At 35.0% G+C, this 24,761-nt stretch overlaps 1 protein-coding gene across 2 annotated transcripts in view; it reads right to left on the bottom strand.

Annotated features, from left to right (window-relative positions):
• LOC127843685 (sphingomyelin phosphodiesterase 4-like) overlaps positions 1–24,761 on the bottom strand; it is an 84,324-nt gene that overhangs the window by 38,586 nt on the left and 20,977 nt on the right. For both annotated transcript variants that reach the window (XM_052373403.1, XM_052373412.1), the window contains exons 2-5: positions 19,427–19,510; positions 8,435–8,647; positions 6,990–7,086; positions 974–1,190 (exon numbers count right to left, since the gene is read on the bottom strand). In XM_052373403.1, the coding sequence (XP_052229363.1) occupies positions 974–1,190; positions 6,990–7,086; positions 8,435–8,647; positions 19,427–19,510 (611 nt within the window). The remainder of the gene's footprint in view (positions 1–973; positions 1,191–6,989; positions 7,087–8,434; positions 8,648–19,426; positions 19,511–24,761) is intronic.

Below are 24,761 nucleotides of genomic sequence, written 5' to 3'. Positions count from 1 at the left end.
TGTACATGGAAAACACGAGATATATGTGTCTCTGTTGCTAGAATTTTCTTAATTTTCCGTGAATAATGAAATCTGAAAATGATTTCGGATAACACATTTAATTATACGCATTTGAAAATACTTCAATTAAATAATGCATTTTGTTATACAACTGATCATAACACATAACGTAATAAGTAGGTAAATAACGTGTTTTGAGATTGCCAAACTATGCAGCATACATATAGGTCTACATGCATGAATGACCTGACAAGTTATATCACGATCCGGAATGAAAAGTACTCGGTAAAATTTAAAGAAAAACGCGTTTTTATTGAATTTATTCTCAGATATTCACTTTCACTTTCGCAAACTTTTCTGAAAGGAGGTACATGTAACAGTTTAGATTGAGTCGTTGATTTGTCGTAATTACTAAATATAAACGGTTCTCAATGCTCTCAAATCGCGTCACGTGATTCACGCATGTTCAATGGGAATTCCCCAATCCCACAATTCAATGTGTATATGCACTTGCGTTAAATGGCGGACGTCATGCATCGTCAATATTGGCCGTAATTTGGTTTTGAAAAAAAAAGAAATCGTAATAATACTGGATTATCGGGTAATGGATAGAATTGGAGCATGCAAAGATCTATCAATATAATATGTTTTTACATTGTACAGTATACTAAAAATGTGAAAATCTTAAAATTTTCTATTCTTTTTAGACCTCATTTGAACTTTATGCTCTGAGAATAGCAGTATTTTGTCCCTAAAATGTATAGAATTCGTTTTCGGTCGGGGGGCTCTGCCCCCCCCCCTTACCCCCCTACAAGGGCCTTGCCCTCGACCTACGAGGTGGCCTAGGCGGCCCCCTTGACCCCCGGCCGAATCGGTTACTATTCCAAAATAATCCTTTGTTTACAATCATAATGACAACCCTGCTGATAATGTGCGTTTTCTAGTATCCACAGCTAAAAGAAAGAACGCGCACCTAGTCGGAGACTGCATCATAGAACTCCTGACTGACGCTGGTGAGAGTGGAAACTTTGGAAGACTCTTCTTGTTTAGAGGCAGAAAATAGTGCAAGTACTTGTCCAATAGAAACGGATACACAACATCTGCCATATTGTTCCAGTTGAGTTGTTTTGACTGCCATGATGGGCACACCAACATGTGGCAGAAGTGGAACATGTAGAATTCAAATGCACCTACAGGTAAATCAGAAATTAATCATACACCATAATATTACTTAATACAATCAAAAACTGAACCAAGTTAATTAAAAATCACTCACACTAAAACAATTAAGTTATCAATCAATTAAATTGACCGCACACGCTGGAACAAGTTAATCAACTAGAGCTTTGTCTCAGACATGACGTATACCCTACATACTTTACACTGAATATTTTGCATGCTGTGTTCACAAAACAAGTGAAGATAATTTATGGCGATTTTTAAGAATGATTATGCCATTATCATTTATGGCCATTTTGACCATTGAACTCTTGAATTCTTTCACATGACACACCGTCCAATTATTGTGAACAAAATTAATGTACAGAGTCATTTTAAAAATCTCACAATGAATGACATAGTTATGGCCCAGACAAGCTCATTTATGGCCATTTTTGACTTTTGAACTCCAAGTGTGATCTTGACCTTGGAGATATCAACGTAATTCTTTCGCATGACACACTGTCCAATGATTGTGAACAAATGTAACGAGTAAATTTCAAATCTCACATTGTATGACATAGTTATGGCCCAAACAAGATCATTTATGGCCATTTTTTACCTTTGAACTCAAAGTATGACCATGACATTGCAGATATTGACGTAATTCTTTCGCATGACACAACCTCCAATGATGATGAACAAATGTGCCAAATGATTTTAAAATCTCACAATGAACGACATAGTTATGGCCCAGACATGCTCATTAATGGCCAATTTCTACCTTTGAACTCAAAGTGTGACCTTGACCTTGGATATATCGGAGTAATTCTTTAGCATGACACACCGTTTAATGATGGTGAACAAATGTGCCAAATGATTTTTAAGTCTCACAATAAATGACAAAGTTATTGCCCGGACAAGCTCATTTATGAGCAGCTCCAAGTGTGACCTTGACCTTGGAGATATTGATGTACTTCTATCGCATGACACGCCGTCCAATCATTGTGAACAAATGTTCTGAGTAATTTTAAAATCTCACATTGTATGACATAGTTATGGCCCGGACTAGCTCATTTATGGCAATTTTTTACCTTTGAACTCAAGTGTGACCTTGACATTGCCGATATTGAAGTAATTCTTTCGCATGACACACCCTCCAATGATGGTGAACAAATGTGCCAAATGATTTTAAAATCTTACAATGAACGACATAGTTATGGCCCAAACAAGATCATTTATGGCCATTTTTGACCTTTGAACTCAAAGAGTGACCTTGACCTTGGAGATATCGACTTAATTCTTTAGCATGACACACGGTCCAATGATGGTGAACAAATGTTCCAAATTATTTAAAAATCTCACAATGAACAACATAGTTATGGCCTGGACAAGCTTATTTATGGCCATTTTTGACCTTTGAACTCAAAGTGTGACCTTGACCTTGGAGATATTGACGTAATTCTTTTGCATGACACACCGTCCAATGATGGCGAACAAATGTGCTAAATGATTTTAAAGTCTCACAATAAATGACAAAGTTATGACCCGGACAAGCTCATTTTTGGGCAATTCCAAGTGTCACCTTTACCTTGGAGATACCAACCTACTTCTTTCGCATGACATACCGTCCCTTGATGGTGAACAAAAGTACCAAGTCATTTTAAAATCTAACGATAAATGACATAGTTATGGTCCGGAGAAACTTTCCGTTTAAAACGCACGAAGTGACGCAGTGAACTAGTTTTTATCCGGCATGACCCATATTCAAACTTGACTTAGACATCATCTAGATACAACTTCTGACCAAGTTTGGTGAAGATGGGATGAAATTTGCGGGACAGACAGACCGACCAACAAAGTGACTCCTACATGTATATAGCCCCCATTACCAATCATAATGGGGGTAGAAAAATCAGTCACACCGTGAAACATGAAAGTCATAAAAGAATCACAAAGTGTAAAAGGTGAATTAAACATGAATAGCAACTAAAAATAAAACAGGAATATCAGACATCAATCATACTAGTAAACCAGAAATTAATCGCAAATTTGAAAAAGAGCACCGCATAATGGGTGCCAACACTCAGCTGTAGGTGCAATTTTGAAACAAGAGCACCGCTTTGCGGGTGCAGACCGCTCATCTATTTTCTTTTTAAAGGTGAAGGGACTCTCATTTTCAATCACAAAGGAGGGAGGGGTGGAGTGAAGAGCGGTGCATTGTGTGGGGGTGTGGACATTTATTACATTTTCTTCCAAAAATGCGAAAAAAAGGAAAAAAAAAATCAGGGGGGGTGGGGGGGGGTGGGGGGGGGGATTCTTGGGTGCGATGGTTGGACGGTATTTCAAACATAAAATAATAAAAATAAATATTTGTGTTTTTTAACCGTTTCAAAAAAAAAAATGGGGGGGGGGGTGAGGTGGGGGGGTATAGTGTGAGGGTGTGGTGGTAATTTGTGAGATGATCTTCAAAAAAAAAAAAAAAAAAATAGGGAGGGGGATTCGGGTGGGGGGAGGGGGGGTGGGGGTGGGATTCTTGGGTGCGATGGTTGGACGGTATTTCAAACATAAAATAATCAAAATAAATAGTTTTGTTTTTTAACCGTTTAAAAAAAAAATTGGGGAGGGGGTGGGGTGGGTGGGGGGGTATAGTGTGAGGGTGTGGTGGTCATTTGTGAGATGATCTTAAAAAAAAAAAAAAAAAAAAAAAAAAAAATAGGGGGGGGGGTTGGGGGGGGGGGGGGTTGGGGGGGGGGGGGGCACGGGCGATGGTTTGGGTGGAGTCTATTGTGGTATGTCAGGTAAGAGTAGTTTTGTCAAAGTATCAATCAAATCTAATCATAAATAAAGAAGTTATGGCAATTTTAGAGAAATTTAATAATTTGACCTTGAGAGTCAAGGTCATTCAAAGGTCAAGGTAAAATTCAACTTGCCAGGTACAGTAACCTCATGATAGCATGAAAGTATTTGAAGTTTGAAAGCAATAGCCTTGATACTTAAGAAGTAAAGTGGATCGAAACACAAAATTTAACCATATATTCAAAGTTACTAAGTCAAAAAAGGGCCATAATTCCGTAAAAATGACATCCAGAGTTATGCAACTTGTCCTTTTACTGTACCCTTATGATAGTTTCGAGGGTTCCAAGTATGATAGCAATATCTATGATACTTTAGGGGTAAAGTGGACCAAAACACAAAACTTAACCAAACTTTCAATTTTCTAAGTATAAAGGGCCCATAATTCCGTCCAAATGCCAGTCAGAGTTACATAACTTTGCCTGCACAGTCCCCTTACGGTAGTTAGTAAGTGTTGCATTGATACTTAAGGAATAAAATGGACCTTAACACAAAACTTAACAAAATTTTTCAATTTTCTAAGTATAAAAAGGGCACATAATTCTGTCAAAATGCACGCCAGAGTTATCTAACTTTGCGTGCCCAGTCCCCTTATGATAGTAAGTAAGTGTACCAAGTTTGAATGCAATAGCATTGATACTTTCTTAAAAAAGTGGACCTAAACGCAAAACTTAACCAAAATTTTCAATTTTCTAAGTATAAAAAGGGCACATAATTCAGTCAAAATGCACGCCAGAGTTATCTAACTTTGCCTGCCCAGTCCCCTCATGATAGTAAGTAAGTGTACCAAGTTTGAATGCAATAGCATTGATACTTTCTGAGAAAAGTGGACCTAAACGCAAAACTTAACCGGACGCCGATGCCGACGCCGACGCCAAGGTGATGACAATAGCTCATAGTTTTTTTTCAAAAAATAGATGAGCTAAAAATGAAATCTTGTCAGAATTTTTTTTAGAGGTCACAGTGACCTTGACCTAGTGACCCAAAAATGGGTGTGGAGTGTAGAACTCATCAAGTTGCATTTACATATGAAGTTTCAAAGTTGCAGGTGGAAGCACTTTGATTTTAGAGCAAAATGTCCAGGTTTTAGCACGGCTCGGACGGCAGACACCACGGCAGACAATGAGCTGGCTATGACAATAACTCGGGGTTTCTCCGAAAAAAGCCATCTAAACAAGGGACAAAATTGTCACAAAACCAGGTTTTCAATATGAAAAAAGTCTGATAAAGGGGGAAACTCAAACTGAACTGATTGTTTATAATTAACCTATGTTTCAAAACAAGGGCTGTTTGTAAAACATGCATGCCCCCCTATATGGGCTATAAGTTGTAGTAGCAGCCATTGTGTGAATACGTTTTTTGTCACTGTGAACGGTGGCAGTGGCGGCGGCGGTGGCGGTGGAGGAGGAGGAGGAGGAGGAGTAGTAGTAGTAGTAGTAGTAGTAGTAGTAGTAGTAGTAGTAGTAGTAGTAGTAGTAGAGTAGTAGTAGTAGTAGTAGTAGTAGTAGTAGTAGTAGTAGTAGTAGTAGTAGTAGTAGAAGCAGCAGCAGCTGCAGCAGCAGCAGCTGCAGCAGCAGCAATAGTAGTAGTAGTAGTAGTAGTAGTAGTAGTAGTAGTAGTAGTATGCATTACAAAAATGCAGTTAGCCTTACATTCGGTAAAATTTAAATATATTACAAGGGAGGCAAATGCTGTAACAATAAATTTAAACTTATTGCATTTGTTTCCACTGTATATAAGAAAGATATAATAGTGTATTACCTCCCCTGTCCTGCTTATATTTATATCAATCAACAAAATTAAACATTAACACAATATTTAATATACAAATATACAAAAAATCTCATATTCTGATAATATTTTTACTGATCCACTGTATTTTACTAAAAGGATGATGTTTCATTGGACTGATAATTATAGATATAGGATTACAGACCAGTTGCTTCAGTAATATTGTTCAGAGTGTGCCCTGTTGGCCGTGTATGCATTCTTGAGTTATCATTCAAAAACCATTTTACTATTTCGAGTCACCGTGACCTTGACCTTTGACCTAGTGACCTCAAAATCAATAGGGGTCATCTGCGAGTCATGATCAATGTACCTTTGAAGTTTCATGATCCTAGGCCCAAGCGTTCTTGAGTTATCGTATGACAACCACCTGGTGGACGGACCGACCGACCGACAGACAGACCAACATGAGCAAAGCAATATACCCCCTCTTCTTCGAAGGGGGGCATAATAAATCTATTTTTAGTTGTGGCGACCTTGACCTTGGAGATATTGACGTAATTCTTTCGTGCGACACACCGTCCAATGATGGTGAACAAATGTGCCAAATGATTTTAAAATATCACAATGAATGACATAGTTATGGCCCGGACAAGCTTGTTCTGCCCGCCCGCCGACATTCGCCAATCTAATAACCAGTTTATTCCTTCGGAAAACCTGATTAAACATGATATCAGAAAGTAATAGCATGAGTAAACCAGATGACATTCTTAATTAATTAAAAAATAATATTTACATGGATTTCAACTGAAGCAGAATCCTGCTTTATGATGCAAGCATTCTGCAATGATTACACGTTTTACTCTTGCAAATTATCTGCCTTTCATCATGTTGAAGCAAATATTACCATAAAACTAAAACACACATCTATTTTATAGTGTGCTGTATTTTGGTAAATTAATGTACTCACATTTATAATTGCAACATTTCTAGAACAGTCCAAAAAAAATATTCAGAAACTAAATATCTATACCTCAGTATTATGACCCCAGAAAAGTTCATATTACCCATAACAATGTCAATCACAGGGTCATTTTACTCCTGGTTTTAAAAAGCTATTGAAATCCCTGATATATATAGGTTAGATTTTAACATAATCACACACTTCAGTCCAAATGGTTAGCATTTAAATGCAGACTTAACATGATTATTGTTAAAAGCACTATAAGTTGTCATATGACTAATACCCAGTGTGAGCACAGGTTTGGAGTAGCCCTGGTACTGTAATTTGTTCACATAAAACATGGGCAAACTCCCATCTTCAATCATATGGCGGGTGGGGCCCTGAAAAAGGCATGCAGATTACTGTAAAACCATTAAATTTCGGATGGTACGAATTTTCGTGGATTTCATTGGTCCGCTGAACCACGAATTCAAGTACCAGCGATTATTTATACATTTTTAATCCGAAATGGGTCATTTCCGAATGCCATTTCCGAATTGAGAATGTTGTTGTTATTTTCCACCCATTTGACGTAAATTATTTACGTTTCAACTACGATGTAAATGATTACTTAAAGTTAGAATGAATAACAAGTAGTGTGTTTATATAGAATATCAATGTTTCGTGACGTCGTTAAATTAACAGTTTGCAGATTTAGCACAAATGTCAAATAGTGCCAATTAAAGTTTAAAGAGACAATGGTTTTCACACGTGTATTTTGGGGACCTTATTACTCAATTGTAACTACTAGGGGACCGATTGCTCTGAGAATTGCAAATATTGTCAAAACAACATTCGCGGCAATTAGCGAGGGGGACCCACAAGTGCACCGCTTTATCCCTCTTATCGACAAAAATCGGCAAAACTGTCATCCTTCAGTGCACATTAACCTCAAGTCTTGCTGTCAACACATATAAGCATTACTCTGGTTGTTTTAATAAAAGTTTAATTATTATGATGGTCAGTCTTCCCCGAAAATTTGAAATCCACGAAATTACGTATCAACGAATCATTTGTTTTTTTATTTTAAATCCACGAAATTACGTGTCAACGAATTAATTGTTTTGTATTAAACCACGAAATTTTATACCGACGAATTTCTATACGTTTACAGTATATGCTCGAGTGAGAATTACATTTTAAAATTGAAAGGGGCAACAATATTTCTACTTACATATAATATTTTAAATAGTATGTTTATTTTTTTAATAAAGAAGGCAAGATTGCGGTATGCTTACTTTCAAATGATAATATACTACAGATGATTGGTATGAACGAAGCATATACAATATATACATCAGAATATATACTACAGAATCTGGTTATGACAAAGTAGATACACCTGTGAATTAACTCCAGGCATTACAATAGGGATTTCTTTTGACACTCTAAATCTTTAGACTTTCAGAAATATTATTTTTGAGTTTTCCGTTGTGTAATGAAAATTCAAAATAAAAATATAGACAAAGAAAAACATAGATGATCAGAAATGCGAGCACACAAGTAAGTTTGGACTATTATACATTGTATATTTTAATCAAAGAAAAGGATTGCTGAACAATAAAATGTTACTTGGAAAATTATTACCATGTTACAGATTTCAATGTGTATTTTATTTAATTTGGTAGTCAAGATTTCCATAAGAAGCAATTTATTTAATGTTTGATATTTTAACGAATTTTAGCTCACCGGTAAACTTGCGAATGGAAACTCATATGTCAGATAAGTGTCCAACTGAAGTTTGTAAACAAAATTCAGCAGTGGTCCCTCTGGTCCAAGAAACTTTGTCACCACATCAAATTCAACCCCATGGCTCTTGGAAAGGGTGTCTAATGGCCAACCAGGTTCTGGCCCACAACCAAAGATATTCTCAAGGATATAGGGTAGCAGGGAACTCAGATCCTGCAACAAATGTATTTAGATTGCAACAAATATTTGACACAAATGGGTTCTGTATCTAATTCTGATGCAGAATTATTGATTCTGTAAAACTGCTAACAGTTAGTTTTTTTAACTATGATGGGAATATAATGTCAACCTGTGAGCCAGTGTTTAAATTGGTCTTTTTACCTTCAAAAGGGAAAGGGCATTATTGTCTCATTTGTGAAGTTTTAAAAAAGCATTTTAATTTCATTTATTAATTTTGATAAAACTAAAATATAATACTTCACACAAAAATTGTTTGTACAACTTCAAAAATATTTGTCTCTTACACTGGACATCTTACATCAGTGATCCCATTCACATATAGTGGTGTGAATCATTCATCACTCAAATTCAAAATCCACTTTAATAATTCCACAAAACATCAGTCTGTCCAAAATCTTTCACAATCTTTACTATTACACTTATTTACTAATGCAACATTGACAGTGCTTGCATTCTTTTGGTGCATTTATGCCAAAAGTATTGACCAATGCCTTGTTATGTTACATGCTTACAGCAGCAACTAAATAGAAATTGGTCTCAACTCAGCATAAACATCAGAATACTTAAAAGATCATAACAATGTGGTTACTTTCAGATTTTAGTGGGTTTATCTTTGCTCTTTGTACCAGAAACACTGTATTATGTGAATTGGGAATAAGACATCAATTTGGGAATAAATTGTGTTTTATCAAAAGTGCATAATATGCAGTTTTATATGTTGTATTTATCTACTTTGACAATTTATAATTAAAACAGATACTTGCATATATAATAGTATCATTTAAATTGATTTTACTTCACAACTGGATTTTTTATTAATTTAACAAAAAATCCTCATGAAATGAAACTGTGTCCATGCCGCGCATGGACACAGTTTAAAAATACACTTTAAATGATAAAAATACAATCACTGTTAATGAAAAAGTCATGGAAAATTGCTTATTAAGCTTAAATTATAGAAAATATATTACAAAAATAAATGTAGATCATGAAATGAATAGTTTTGTTAGAGAAAATCACCAAAATGGTGTCCATTCCCAGTTTGATGTCTTATTCCCAATTCACATAATACAGTGTTCAGATGACATTTTCTACGACAGTGGTTTCTGTGTTCATTTGATTTGGATATCCAATTGCATTGAAGGGAATTTAAAACAAGAGGGCCATGATAGCCCTGAATCGCTCACCTGACTAACCTTGCTTCATGAACTTTTTATTAGACCCATATACAATCCCAAGCCAAATTTCATTCATTTAAGGCTCTATAAAGATGAAGATACGTAATTATTTACAGATTTTTAAATATTTTTTTATTATTTTATTTATAAAGGTTATCAAAAAACAATATATATATATATGCTATTGGACATAATAATAAAAAAATGAGCAATACAAATTGTTTTGAGCTCAAAATAAAGTGTCCTCCAAGTCAATTGTGTTTACAAACAATCAGTTTATTTACATCGCTGTTTACTCGTGAAAGAGAAAGTGAAAGTGACTCAGGTCACCAAAAATATAACGATGACTTTTAACATTTTCCGATATCACTCACAAAGTAGGTCTCTTCTAAATGGTTAAAACGTTTGTAGTGATCTAATAAGTTACTTTCTGCTGGTACAAAGTTGTTAAAATAGAATTAAAATTGAATTTTCTTTCGGCTATTTTTAGCATATGTCAACGCTCTGAGGCTACACATCACGTTAGTTGCAAAAATGTTAACATTTCATCCAATTATGAAACGGGTTTATCTTCCATAATTCTTGACAACGTTGTACCTAAGCTGTGTTATTAGCAGTTTTTATGCAAGAGTAACTGAAATCCGGTAAAAATTAGACCAGCTGATATGCATAATAATTGGATTTGTGACCTTTATAGAGCCTTTAATACATTCTGACAAAATTGCATTAAGACGTGATGTAAACTGTGACCTCTTTCATCTACACAAGGTTTGACTAGAATTGGCCCGGTGACCTAACTTTTGACCCAAGATGACTCATATACGATCCAAAATCAGATATCATTCAAATAAACATTCTGACCATATTTCATTAAGATCATATGAAAACTATGACCTCTATTGTCTTCACAAAGTTTTTCTATGATTTGACCTAGTGACCTAGTGTTTGACCCCAGATGACCCTAATATGATCCCAACCCAGATTTCATCAAGATTAATATTCTGGCCAAATTTCATAAAGATTTGATGAAAACTGTGACCTCTACTGTCTACAATTATTTTTTTTATTTGACCTAGTTTTTGACCCTAGATGACCCAAATTCAATCCCAACCCAGATTTTAACAAGACAAACATTCTGAGCAAATTTCATTAAGGTCTGATGAAAACTGTGACCTCTATAGTCTACACAAGGTTTTTCTATTATTTGACCTAGTGATCTTGTTGTTGACCCCAGATGACCCAAATACAATCCAAACAGAGCTCTCCTGGCCCAAAAATTTCTGTAACCAACATTTGAGCCAAATGGAATTTTGTGTAGCCAAATTTTAGAAACTGTAGCCAAAGTTTTAGCAAAGCATTCGGAACCACCTGTTGTATGTCTAGGCTAAGGGGTGTTAAAGAAGAAACTACAAAACGAAGCTTTAATATGTTTATTACTATAATCATCATGTGTGAATAACAAAAATAAACAGTTTACAACAATATTTATAGAAGTACATAGTGTGAAACATTTCTTTGAACTTCTTTGTTCCCCAATTTAGAACCATCTGAATTTGCGAAAGAGTGGACATGTTTTTTTGGAGAATTTGAAAGAATTTATAAACAGAATTCAAAATCTCTTGGTATTTTACCAAAAATGGAATGGTAAAGGCTGCCCCGGCACAACTCAATGCCAACCCATGTGCTATGCAGTGTGTTGCCAACACACCTGGTGCTGCACGCTTCAGACAGGTGACTACCACAGAATTTCGCCCAACCATTACAGAAGCCCCGTCAGTGCTCACCCCACATAAATTTTGACCCACATACATTTTGAATGTCAATTCCCTTTCTACCAAGCAAATTAACTACATTCTCATGTATTCTGCATTTGCTCATTGAAGTTCAGCCACACCTAAAAAGTAAGTATGTGGCAAAGCCATTCCAAACTCATCAGTTTCCAAAAGTCTAACATAGGTCACTAAATTTTGCTTCACTGAAATGTCTGTGCTCTCATCGATCATGATACTGTACTTGCATGATGGATGTATCTTCTGGAGAAGATCACTCCTCAGAACGTCTGCCATACAGTTTTGAAATTTCGACACACTGGAGCTGTGTTCATATGACGTGTGGCTGTCAACTCGAAGGTCATTGAGCTGGGTTGCACCCTGAAAATATATTAATACAAATTTGCAACCTGAAAATATAATTTGTTTTCAAATATGTTTTGCTCAATTTTTTTAGCAAACTTAAAAAAAAAAATTCAATCAATTTAAAATAAATCAAATTTGTTTTAAAGATGTTTTATTTATTTTTTACCTGCAAGACACACAATCTGTTCAGGTCTGGCAATGTCCAGCGATGATGCGAGAGTATGTTGTGCAGCAAAGTACACATTAGTCATAGCCGACACTACAGCTGCTTCACTTTTAGATATTGCTGCAGCCTGCGCATTTGTCATTGATGTTTTACGACTAGGAGCTTGTGAGGCCTCTTTGTGATCTGAAAAAAACAAAATCAAATATGCTTAATTTCAAAACAAAAAGCTCATTTTGAAAAGTGTCAATATATATTTATTATGAACATAACAAAATATTATTGTTATTTTTAATATATTATTAATATATTAATGTATATACATTTTAATATTGATTGTCATTCTTTTTTATTACCTTTTGATTTTTCGTGTTTTGAAATGTTGTCTTTTTTCAACATACTACACCCAGATGTGAATGAATTTGATTTTTGAAACTGTATGCATATTTTGCAATACATCGTTTTTGATTTTGCATTATAATCTAACCACTTGAATTCCGAAAGCCAAACATCTTTGAATGATCTATTATCAGATTTGATTTTTTTTTGAGACCGGGTCATTAGATTCGTCAGAGTCCAGAGGAGGCTTATTGCCTATGTTCGCAATAATAACAGTCGCAATTTCCGACACTTTATACCCGAAAATGTCAAGGGTTTTATACCCGTTCATCTATTATCATTCTCAATTGTAACACATTTAGCAGACAAAACCAAACTTCCAGATTGATGTCAGACAATCGGTCTGACGGATTGCCAAATTCTGTCAGACCGGATGAGTGTTTGTCAGACCAAACAAAAAGAGAGAAAACACAAAATGAAATGACGGTTACACATAGTATTTATTTATATCATGATGACATATTTCAAGTATGTACTATCTAGTAATATCATAAAACAAGTATGTTACTATATATTACTAGATATTAACAGATTTTATGGGAATAGAGATTGGAATTCAAATACTGTGAAACCATTATATATCGTCAGGCATTAATTTTCGTAAATTTCGTTAGTCGACCGATTGACGAATTCAAGATCATAACGAACAATTATGTCCCATATTTGAACAAATTAAGACTGAATTACCAAAAGCATGAGGCACTAAAATCCAACGTAATCCACGCATACATACTCTGTCTGTTACGTAGGGAACTTGTTTTCAAAAATTCACTTTTATTTTTGCGCGATTTCTAAGAAATCCCCGGAAAGCACGTGTTTCGAATGACTGAGTTAAACGCAATAAAACATTGCTTTGTATCCTATTGCATTCAATCTAATTTAAACTCACTCGTCCATTGGTTGTAACAATTTAATCTGAACTTTGCCCTATGAAACCGCTGTCCCATAATGCAATGTTAATTTTATACTTCCGAAAATTATTGTACTTAAAGTGATCAAATATTTACGATGCAAAACTCTTGAAACTTTATTGAAAACTGACCAAACTGTTTGCTAATTTTAACCCATAATCTTCGCACTTTCTCTAATTTGCGCCGATAAAGGTAAGATTGTTATTAGTTTGGCCATGATAATAAATGAATAGGACCAATTGGCAACTTGCTTCACTGTTTCAAAACCGGGTTACAAACACTCGTTAAAGGTTATTCGGTCCCACTAATCTGCTAATCATAATAATGATACACTAATGGGGGCAAATTACTGATCACCTGATAACATAAGACTAGTATATTCACATGCGACAAATAGGCCCCACCTCCTGCAAGTGACTCTCAAGTGTCCTCCCTCTTTTCCCACTACGATTTTTCGCAACCGCAATATATTTCAGACAAACAAATCGGATATTGACTGAAGCATTTTCCTTTCAAAGTCAGGAATTTGCGAATTTAAGTGCTGACGAAAACGTCATTTTTATAAAAATGACGAAATTTCATGCTGGCGAAAATAAATGATTTCACAGTAATTGATTATCTTCTTATCATTGTCTCCTTCCTCCTGAAAATCTGAACAGTAATCACTCTTATCACCTTTACAGTATTGTTAATTGATTTGTTGAGTTTCTGCGTCAAAGTCTACGACATTATCAGGTTCAGCAGTCTCCTGCTCATCTGAGGTACCTTCAATTAATAGATGATCAATCACTTGAGTCTCGACGAATTTGTTTTGCCAATATTCTCAATATAATATTATCAGCACCAGGTAATACTTTGGTAAGAAACCTCAGCATATCAGGCAAATCTCACAATACAAAATATAAAGACAATAAAATTAGTTGTGAAATAATCTTTTGGAAAGAAGACAACAATATTTTGAAAACGAAATCACCTGAAAACAATTATAAGTCAACATTATTTTCGCTTTGCAATGCTGTTTACATTGAGGACAATTGACCTCTAACAAATGCGAGCACCTTGCTGCATGGTCCCGGCTCTCGCATTTTGCGATTTGACATGCACATGAATGTAGATCTAGTACTTTATAAATATCCGTTTGGAAATTTCCAGACGCTGTCACGGAATAAACCAAGTAGCAACAGTTTGTATTTCAGATACATCGGAACACACTCGGCAAATTCCGTCTCTACGTTCAGAATATTTTACGAATATAGTATCGCGTGATCCGAGTTATTTCGGAAAATAACGCGTATAACCGAACATGTGGGAGCTATTCTTCGGAGGACACAAATAGATCGAAAACATAAAAACGACACTGGTATTAAAGGGATTGTCAACCACAATGACGAAATAGGAAAAGTTCTAAAATACCGTATTTTTTTACAATTATTTGTTTATATTAATTAAAATATCGCGACTGGTATATTACATTACTTGAAAAAAGTTCATATTTTCAGTATAATTGGTAATAAAATTTCGTGATTTGAAATCGAAAGTACATCGCGAAAATAGGTGACATAACGATATAAACACTATAAATAACGCTAGTAGATTGATCATTTTCAGGGGTTTTTCAGCACTGTCTGCGCCTCCGGAAAACGGAGGCGTTCCCAAAGCAAACGGACCCGATCACAACGCAAAATTATTTTAAAAATTCCAATTTCCAAAAAAAATAAATTTTTTTTTTTTTTTTTTTTTTTTTAGAAAGAAGTGTCTTATGACTTATGATTATTCACACAAACCAAACTTACTCATCTGATGCTTACCTGCATTGAAGGTCTAGATCTGAATGACAAAACATTGGAGGAGCTATGTGATGCTTTGAAAAACAGAAAGCAGAGAAAAATTATGCTGTAACTTGTGTGACTAACCAGTGTTTGTTTTGGTAAAAAATATCTGCGATAAGTTTTTGACTGTACAGTTCTTATCTCAGAGTATAACTGTATCTGAAAAACAAAACTGCAGTACTTGAATAAAGGTTGATCATGCCCAATATTGCATGTGTTTATACAAAGAAGACAAAATAACAAATAAAAACAAATTTATTTGTTAAACCACTGACTTATTTAAGCATGATAAATTCACAATGTTTTCCCAAAATGAGCTGTTTCATCGCAGCAAAAATTCCCAAAATGGCCAATTTTGTCGATAAAAAATTCCCAATTTGGTCAGACTCCTTTTCCCAAAATAGGCAGAAAAAACCCTGATTTTCTATATTAGATATATACAATTCACTACGCATGCACAATTTGCATTCCTGGGTTTACCATGTGACGATGATGATCAATCAACTGGCATTATTTATAGTTAACTGGTATTTACTAGGGATGGCAAAATTATTCGAATATTCGAATATTCGATTGAATGGTCAGCATTCGAATAATAAAAATGATATTCGTATATTCGCATTTTTATCCAAACGTAATTTCACCAATTTTTAATGACCTGTGAACCGCTTACTAAAAAGCAAACGAAATCACCTGGGAGTAACATGTTTGACGTGACGTTCTTCGTGTCAAACTGATAACGCGGCCCGTATCAGTGTTGATTGCGCAATGCAATATACACGCTCTAAGAAAGGCCCCGACTGTTTTTGCCAATGGGGTGCCAATTAACGGTTTCAATTGACTGGCGAATAATAATTAAGTTTTGTGATCAAAGTATGTACAGCCATTAAAATGTGTGAATTACTCAAAGCGCGCAATGCAATATACTTACTACAAGAAAGGGCCCGAACTGTTGTTTGTCAATTAGGTACCAATTAAGGGCTTCAATTTACTTGCGAATAATAATTTAGTTTTTGTGATCACAGTTTGCACAGACATTTAAATATGTGAATTACTCAAAAGGAACAGGTGATATAAACTAAACAATCATCAAGGAATCATAATTCAAATCTGAAAATGCCACCAGCCCCTTCTGCAGTATGGAATACTTTACACGGTCTGTGGATAAGAAGACCGCAACGTGTAATGTGTGTAAAACTTAGTTTTACATATGCGCGGTCTGCTACAAATCTGTGGAATCAATAAAAAATAAAATTCTATGACACGATGTTTTTCATTCTATTTGTGCCCGATCACAGTATCGGTCATAGTATTAGTCGACAGCGTACAACTTACAAACCAATGGAAATTAACACATAACCAGGTAAAATCTATCCAGCCGTTTTATGCGAATATTCGAATATTCGATTGAATGAATTTGCGAACATTCGAATACCGATATTGGTATTCGATGCCATCCCTAGTATTTACCTGGTAGACATACCCAGTAAAATTTATTACCAAATATACTGAAAATATGAAACCTTAACAGCTTTTTTCAAGTAATTTAATATACCAGTCGTGATATTTTAATCAATATAAACTAATAATTGTTAAAAAATACGGTATTTTACAACTTTTCTTTTCTACGTCGTCGTGGTTGACAGTCCCTTTAACGTATTTAGTTCTACATGTTTTGATGGCAAATATATGAATCCCACGGAGCATCAGACGATGATTATTAAAGATATTTATTATATTTTTTTGAGTCGGACATTTTGGTCCAACGGAATTGCAAAATCAATCAGACCTTTAATCATTACAACATTACGAAATTAAAATCAATTATAAACTTCTTTACTTAAGTTTATTGTGTGACTAAGTTGATAATTCGCTAAGGGCTTTTACTCAAATTGATTTAAATTGGCAGCAATCTTTAATCAGATGTAATTGTTTATTTAAGCCGCTACGATGTTTTGTTTTCACACCAGTAATATTCCTTTGTCTCGATGACCCGTTCTGACCGGTGTTAATGCCTACTGCGTATCAATTTTTCAGGTCAATAACACGGCGATGTATTGATGCACAGTCTACAGCTTAAAGAGTTTAATATCTGGGACGGCATGTCAGGAAAAAAATCAATACCGATAATCAGCATTGTTCAATAATTAAGCAACAATTAATAACACTTATCCTTTATGGATTTTCATTACATAAAAAACCATAATAAAGAAAATTTTATTCTCTTTAATCTGATATACAATGTATAAGTTATTATTGTACACTTAGTGGAAAACAATTAATAATGCTGTTAGAGGTTTTTCTATTATTTGACCTAGTGACCTAGTTTTTGACCCCATAAAGATTGGATGAAAAATGTGACCTCTATTGTCTACACAAGGTTTTCCAATTATTTGACCTAGTGACCTCTATTGTCTACACAAGTTTTTCTATTATTTGACCTAGTGTCCTAGTTTTTGACCCCAGATGATCCAAATACAATCCCAACCCAGATTTCATCAAGATAAACATTCTGACCAAATTTCATAAAGATTGGATGAAAACTGTGACCTCTACTGTCTACACAAGCAAATTGTTGACGGACCCACACACGCACACATGCACACACAGCGGACGCCGGACATCACACGGTCACATAAGCTCACCATGTCACTTCGTGACAGTTGAGCTAAAAAGAAGAAAAACAAATTAATAAAGGGCTGATAATCAAGATAGTGCTCTGAAATAATGAACTACTCTTTTGCTTTGAAGGAATAATGTACACTTTCTGTCAATCAACAGATATAATGTCCACAAAGACAAATTCAAAATTGAAAAGCAGTTGTAGTTAAACGATGAAAATTATCAATTAAAACAATGAAAGTAATCTGAAACTTTCAAATGTTTACCAATTTATTTATGTTTATAACATTAAAGTGGGACTGCATGATTTTGTCAAATATTTATGAATTGATATAAAATGTGTAAAAAAACGTATTATACATTTATTTCAATATAAATTAAAACTAAAAATGGCGCGGCAGAGGCCGACGCGTATTCTCATGCCGCATGTTTGACCCAGGGGCGCCCCAGAGTTGGTAATGGGGCCATGCATAGTTGAGATTGACCGTATTGTCATAAGAGAAGTTCAGTATCAATTAGAAGTGAATCGATGTAGAAATGAAGAAGTTATAGCAAAAGGCAATTTTGGGTGGGCGTGGCCTATGTGGGCGGGGCACCCCAGGGTTGGTAATGTTGCCATGCATAGTTGAGATTGACCGTATTGTCATAAGAAAAGTTCAGTATCAATAAGAAGTGAATCGGTGTAGAAATGAAGAAATTATAGTAAAAGGCAATTTTGGGTGGGTGTGGCCTATGTGGCCGGGGTACCCCAGAGTTGGTAATGGGGCCATGCATAGTTGAGATTGACCATATTGTCATAAGAGAAGTTCAGTATCAATTAGAAGTGAATGGGTGTAGAAATGAAGAAATTATAATAAAAGGCAATTTTGGGTGGGTGTGGCCTATGTGGGCGGGGCGCCCCAGGGTTTGTTATGGGGCCATGCATAATTGAGATTGACCGTATTGTCATAAGGAATGTTCAGTATCAATTTGAAGTAAATTGGTGTAGAAATGAGGAAGATAATGTAAAATAACAAAAAATGAGTGAAAATCTCTGACCCGGCCCCACCCCAACCCCCATTACTTTTGACCCAGGGGTCAGATCAAAATTCCAAAAAGTCGCACATATGCTCATAGCTACCATGTGTGTAAGTTTCAATGTTCTAGTGCTTAAAGTGTTGGAGGAGAAAGTGGCCAGGACGGACTGACGGCGGAGATAACCACAATATCCCTACGCTTTTCAAAAAGCGTGGGGATAATAAAAGTTAAGAAGAACATGACTGTGTCGAAAAATGCAAAATAAGCCAGATACATGTATTTCATTTTGAAATCGAAAATGTCTGAACAGTCGAATTTGCCAGCATGTATATCATGCATGTACAATGTGTGCCACGACACGGTGCCGGAATGATCAACAGAAAGTGCGGAATCTATATGTCTCCCTTCTGATGCATGAAACCCAAAAGCCCGGTATTGTCACAGATATTTTACATCAAAATCTAGTTGGCAATTTATCAATTATTTTAACTAATGTACCTTCTGACTTGAGTTGGCAAGAATGCTCTCCAGCTCTAGGCATCGAGGCACAAATGGCTTTGATATGCAAGCTTGATATTTGGCCTGAAATAAATACAAACTGGCTGTAAGTGTAACATCTAGAGAATGGAAATTTGAAATTTAGGACATAAAATAGCAACCTCATCAGTTCTAATTCTGGGCAGCTGATTGAAATGTTGCGTAGCAACTTTCACTATTAAACATATATAATGGTCTATTGAAGCCTGCCACTAGTCTACCAATAAAAAATATGTCAGAAGACTCTAAGGTGGCAATAATCATTGACTGAAATTTGGGTTCATTTTCTGGAAGGCCATTGGACATTTTTGCTGCTTTAACTTTATTTTCTTATTTTATTCTGCTTAAAACACAACTAAACTTTTTACATAAGGCTAAGCTATGATTTGACATCATGAATGTAGAGTAAATACTTTTTTAAAATATTACAATAACAATATTCTTTAAATTATTATTTCATTTCAAATAAAATTTGAGCAATAACTACCAAATGCAACACAAAAATTCAATGTAGGGGTATTTTTAACACCAGGGTTTTTTTTGGCCCGATTTTATAGCCGAAATTCGGCTATGTTCCCAATCCCAAAAAGTATACTTTTTTCCCAAAACGTGGCAAAAAATTCCCAATTTCCAAAAAAAAAAAAAAAAAAAAATTTTTTATTTTTTTTTAAGAAGTCTTATTTGTATTTTATCTCAATTTTAATTCAATTACATCTAACAAAGTATTATATGATTGTTTTCTTTAAATTTGAATGATTATAAAGAGTTATATCAAATTTAGTATTTCCCTAATCAGTGGACTTTTCATGTGGAAAAAAAGGCTAATTAATTTATTTTCCCAATTTCATGAAAATGCCGATAAAATTCCCAATTCCAAAGTCATGGGCTATCTTCCCAAAAAGTGGGAAAAAAACCCTGGACACTCACATAGGTAAACAATAGTTACCACAGTTTTCATCCATTTTAACTAATCCCTCAATATTCCAAGTCATTTAAAATTTAAATAATTTCTAATTGAATCCAATGTTGTCATAACGTCTGTTTTACACATACAAACATTCAAGAATAGCCATATGATTATTTTGTAGAATATATAGTATAATGTTCAACAGAAAAAGGTTCCCGAGAAAAAAGAAAATTGGGTGTGCCGTATTCTGTTAGTTAATCTCTGCTAGTCTAGGATATCAAACACATGCAAACTGCCGTCCCCACCAAAATAATACATTTCTTTATATCTTATTCAAAATATGACATGTTATGAAAAATGAATATACATAGCATTTTTTGAACAACAATTGTTATAGGTTTTATAGATACATTCTTCTATCTAGAAGGCACCTAAAAATATTAAACTATCATTTGAGAGCAATATGAAATGGATATTATGAACATTAAAATAAACGATTTTTTTAATATAAAGAATGTCCCTTTTGAAATTCATAACAAGTGTTCAATTAATTTTGAAGTGGTGTGCTTAACCTTTTGGGAAGTATAATAGTTAAATGAGTTTGTCGAAAATACCCTACATGATGTACAGAACATGCCTTTAATTTGTTCAAAAGTAAACAATCTCTTACACGTTAGCATTTGGTATATACATGTATGTAAAGGTTTATTGGTATATTTGTCTAGAATAAACAACACCAATTGTATGTATTGTTTTGCATGTTTATGAGCATAAATTAATAGAGCCTTACACCGTTGAAAAAAAAAAAAACCAGGAAATATCACAGCGCCCTCACACTACTTTGGGGGAAGGGGTCCGCAGCCCTTAGGAGGGGGAATTTTCGCTGCGTTTCCTTTTTTGGGGGATTTTTTTACTTTCTCTCTCATTATTAAATTTGTACATGTTTGCACTATATTCTTTGCATTTTTCATAATTTAGTATGTTTGCAAAGATTAAATTGAAATAAAATTGAGATATAATAATCATGAGACACATTTTTCTATTAAAAAAAAAAAATTTTTTTTTTGGGGGGGGGGGAGGAGAAAAAAGTATACTTTTCAGGTGGGGGACTGCGGCGGCAGATTTAATAGATTGAGGGCCCTGTATCATTACAAACAAGACTATTGCCAAGCAATATATGTCCCCTACCGGTAAAACTCCACCATTTTCAGCAATATTTCTAGTCTATTTGTTGCCATAGCAATCAGAATTCTTGACCTGGGAACAAAATGAAATAACGTGCATAATCTCCATATTGCCATCAGTCCATGTTTCAAGTTTCATTAAAAAAATATGAAGTACAGTCCAACCCCTATTTCCGGTCACCCCTTATCGCCGGTCGCCCCGTGTAGGCGGCCGGTCTGTGCCGCGACCGTCGATAAACACTGTATAATGCACCCATCTTAAGCAGTAACCCCGTTTCTCCGGCCAGCTGCCAGCAATTTTGTATCCAAGATGTTCAATTTCCCCCATATGAGTGGTCTCGCGCGAGTAAGTCAGTCTCATTGGCAAAATTACACCGACGCAACCGCGATAAAATCGATACTTACTTCCAGTCTGCGGTTTAGGCTCTGTAGTACTGAAGCGTGATGTGTGATAAACATTTTGACAGCCAGTTTGCAAATTGCAATTAATTAGCGGCGGATTATCGGGTTATTGGGTTTAAAGCAATATGCGACCGTTTGATCTTTTTGTTTCCACATGTGCGAATATCACCTATTATTACTGGAAAAGAGATTATTAATTTATAATTTATTATTTGTAGTTGTTGAATCATACTATTTCAATCACACATTATGACAACTATCGGCCAATTAAAAGTTAACAAGGGACAAAATTGTCACAAAACCAGGTTTTCATTGTGAAAACAAAATCTGATAAAGGGAGAAAACTCAAACTGAACTTTTGAAATGAACAAACAAAATTAACCCCCTTTGTAAGTTTGTTTTTTAAAAAAATCTATTTTTAGTCGTGGCGACCTTGACATTGGAGATATTGACGTGATTCTTTCGTGCGACACACCGTCCCATGATGGTGAACAAATGTGCCAAATGATTTTAAAATCTCACAATGAATGACATAGTTATGGCCGGGACAAGCTCATTTATGGCCATTTTTGACCTTTGAACTCAAAGTGTGACCTTGACCTTGGAGATATCGACGTAATTATTTCGCGCGACACACCGTCCAATGATGGTGAACAAATGTGCCAAATGATTTTAAAATCTGACTATGAACGACATAGTTATGGCCCGGACAAGCTTGTTCCGCCCGCCCGCCAGCCCGCCCGCATTCGCCAATCTAATAACCAGTTTTTTCCTTCGGAAAACCTGGTTAAAAACCTGGTTAAAAAGAACAACGAAACTTTTAGCCGAAATCAACTGATCTACATGTTCTCTGTGCTACAAAGTTTTTATCCAAAAATCAATACACGCACGCTTTTCACGTGACATTGTACATTGGTGCATAATTTTCGCGCGCTTTTGTCGGGACAAAAGAAATACATGAGGACTTTTTTGATGCTAGAATTTGTAAACATCTCGTTAACATAAAACAATCGGGAGTGTGTTTCGGTTAACAAATTATTACGGTATTCTCATTTGGGAATTAAACAAAGCATTTATATTTGTTTTATATTTACAATGATTTCAATATATGAATTGTGATAAAACCCTTTACGCGGCGAAATAATGTTTTTATAATTTTTGCATGAAAAGCACGATTGCCAGGAGGATTACACCCGGTTGCTATTACCAGTCTCTTAAGTAACTGGCCACGATTTTATCGTGGAGGAGATCACTGTCGGGGACCAATTCGTGCGGTAGGTATTACAAAGCCATAAAACTGCCATATCCAATTAAATTATCGATTGATAGTGACACGCGAGTTATTCATGCATAACTGATTCACAACTGTTCCCATTTTAAGTGCATTGGGGCCATACAACGCGCATTGTGTAAACAATGAATCACGAGAATGAATCTTTTTCATTAACTTGATTCTAATGATGATGATTAGAAAGATGAATATTATTTATTATTTTTTTAATCAAAATTTTGTTTAATAGCTGAGTTTAGAAAAGAAGAAATAAAATTATATTAAGTCTATACATTGTTTAGTATATGTACACATATTCACCATTTTGTTTATACAAAAATTGAACAGTTGGCCATGCACTCATCAACTCCAGACTCCCTATGACGCAACCCCCTCTTAAGAGGCCACCCCGCTTAAGCAGCCAATTTGGCTGTTTCCCTTTACTGGCTGCTTAAGAGGGGTTGGACTGTACTTTCAAATTATCGCAGGATCCAGAAAAGTGTGACAGACCTTCTGACACACAGAGCGCAAACCATAAGTCCCCTCCGATTTCACCGGTAGGGGACAACAATAACCAAGCACTGGTACAGCACAACTGTTTAACCCATTTATGCCGAGTGGACTCTCCCATCGTTCTAAATTGGATCAATTTATTTCCAAAGTTAGAGATGTCTGGTATATTTATTTATATTTTTAGAATATTTCTTACAGAAATTTCTTTAAGCAAACAGCGAAGACCCTGATGAGACGCCGCATTATGCAGCGTCTTATATGGATCTACTTTTTGTAGACGCTAGGCATAAATGGGTTAAAAGATCATATTTTCACAATTATTTGCATTTCAACATAAATTTTACTAAATTCTATGCCAAATGTATATTTTTCCAAACAAAATGCTCATGTTATTAATAGACCAATATCATATTACTACCATTGTTGCTATTTTTAGATATCATGTGACTCGTCGAATTTCAGAACGAGGCTGAACGTGTAACATTCTTTGGCCACGAATATAGATGATTTTATACCAGTTGATTGTTGTTTTTTACATTCAGAATTTTCATGAGCACTTACACTGGTTACAATAACGTCAAACATATGCACACAGGCATGAGTTTAGTCAATAAATGTATAAGTTATTATAATATAATCATTAAATATTCTAACACCTAAATAATATTTCAACAACATGATATTTAGTACATTAGTGTTAATTTATAAATTGTATTTCATCTTCATAAACATACGAGTTACCAATGACCATCAGAGTAAAGGTGGTATGGAGACTAAACAGCAATAATTAAACAAAACAAAGATATACATAGGCCGTATAATACAATGCATAGCATTATATAACTATAATTCTCAAAGGTATGGGTGTGTTGGTGTGTGATATATTTTGTGAACTATCGAAAGTTTAAGAGTATTGATGAATAACAATATGACAAAGTACTATAAAAGTCGAAGTAAATGACACTATTTAAAGTGATATTATGGGCATTTTGCACTGTTGAATTGAGCTGAAAAGAATTA

This window comes from Dreissena polymorpha, chromosome 1 (genome assembly GCF_020536995.1).
Source record: "Dreissena polymorpha isolate Duluth1 chromosome 1, UMN_Dpol_1.0, whole genome shotgun sequence".
Classification (NCBI taxonomy): domain Eukaryota; kingdom Metazoa; phylum Mollusca; class Bivalvia; order Myida; family Dreissenidae; genus Dreissena; species Dreissena polymorpha.
Note: the sequence above shows the minus strand (reverse complement) of the source record. Positions and strands in the feature narration are given on the sequence as shown.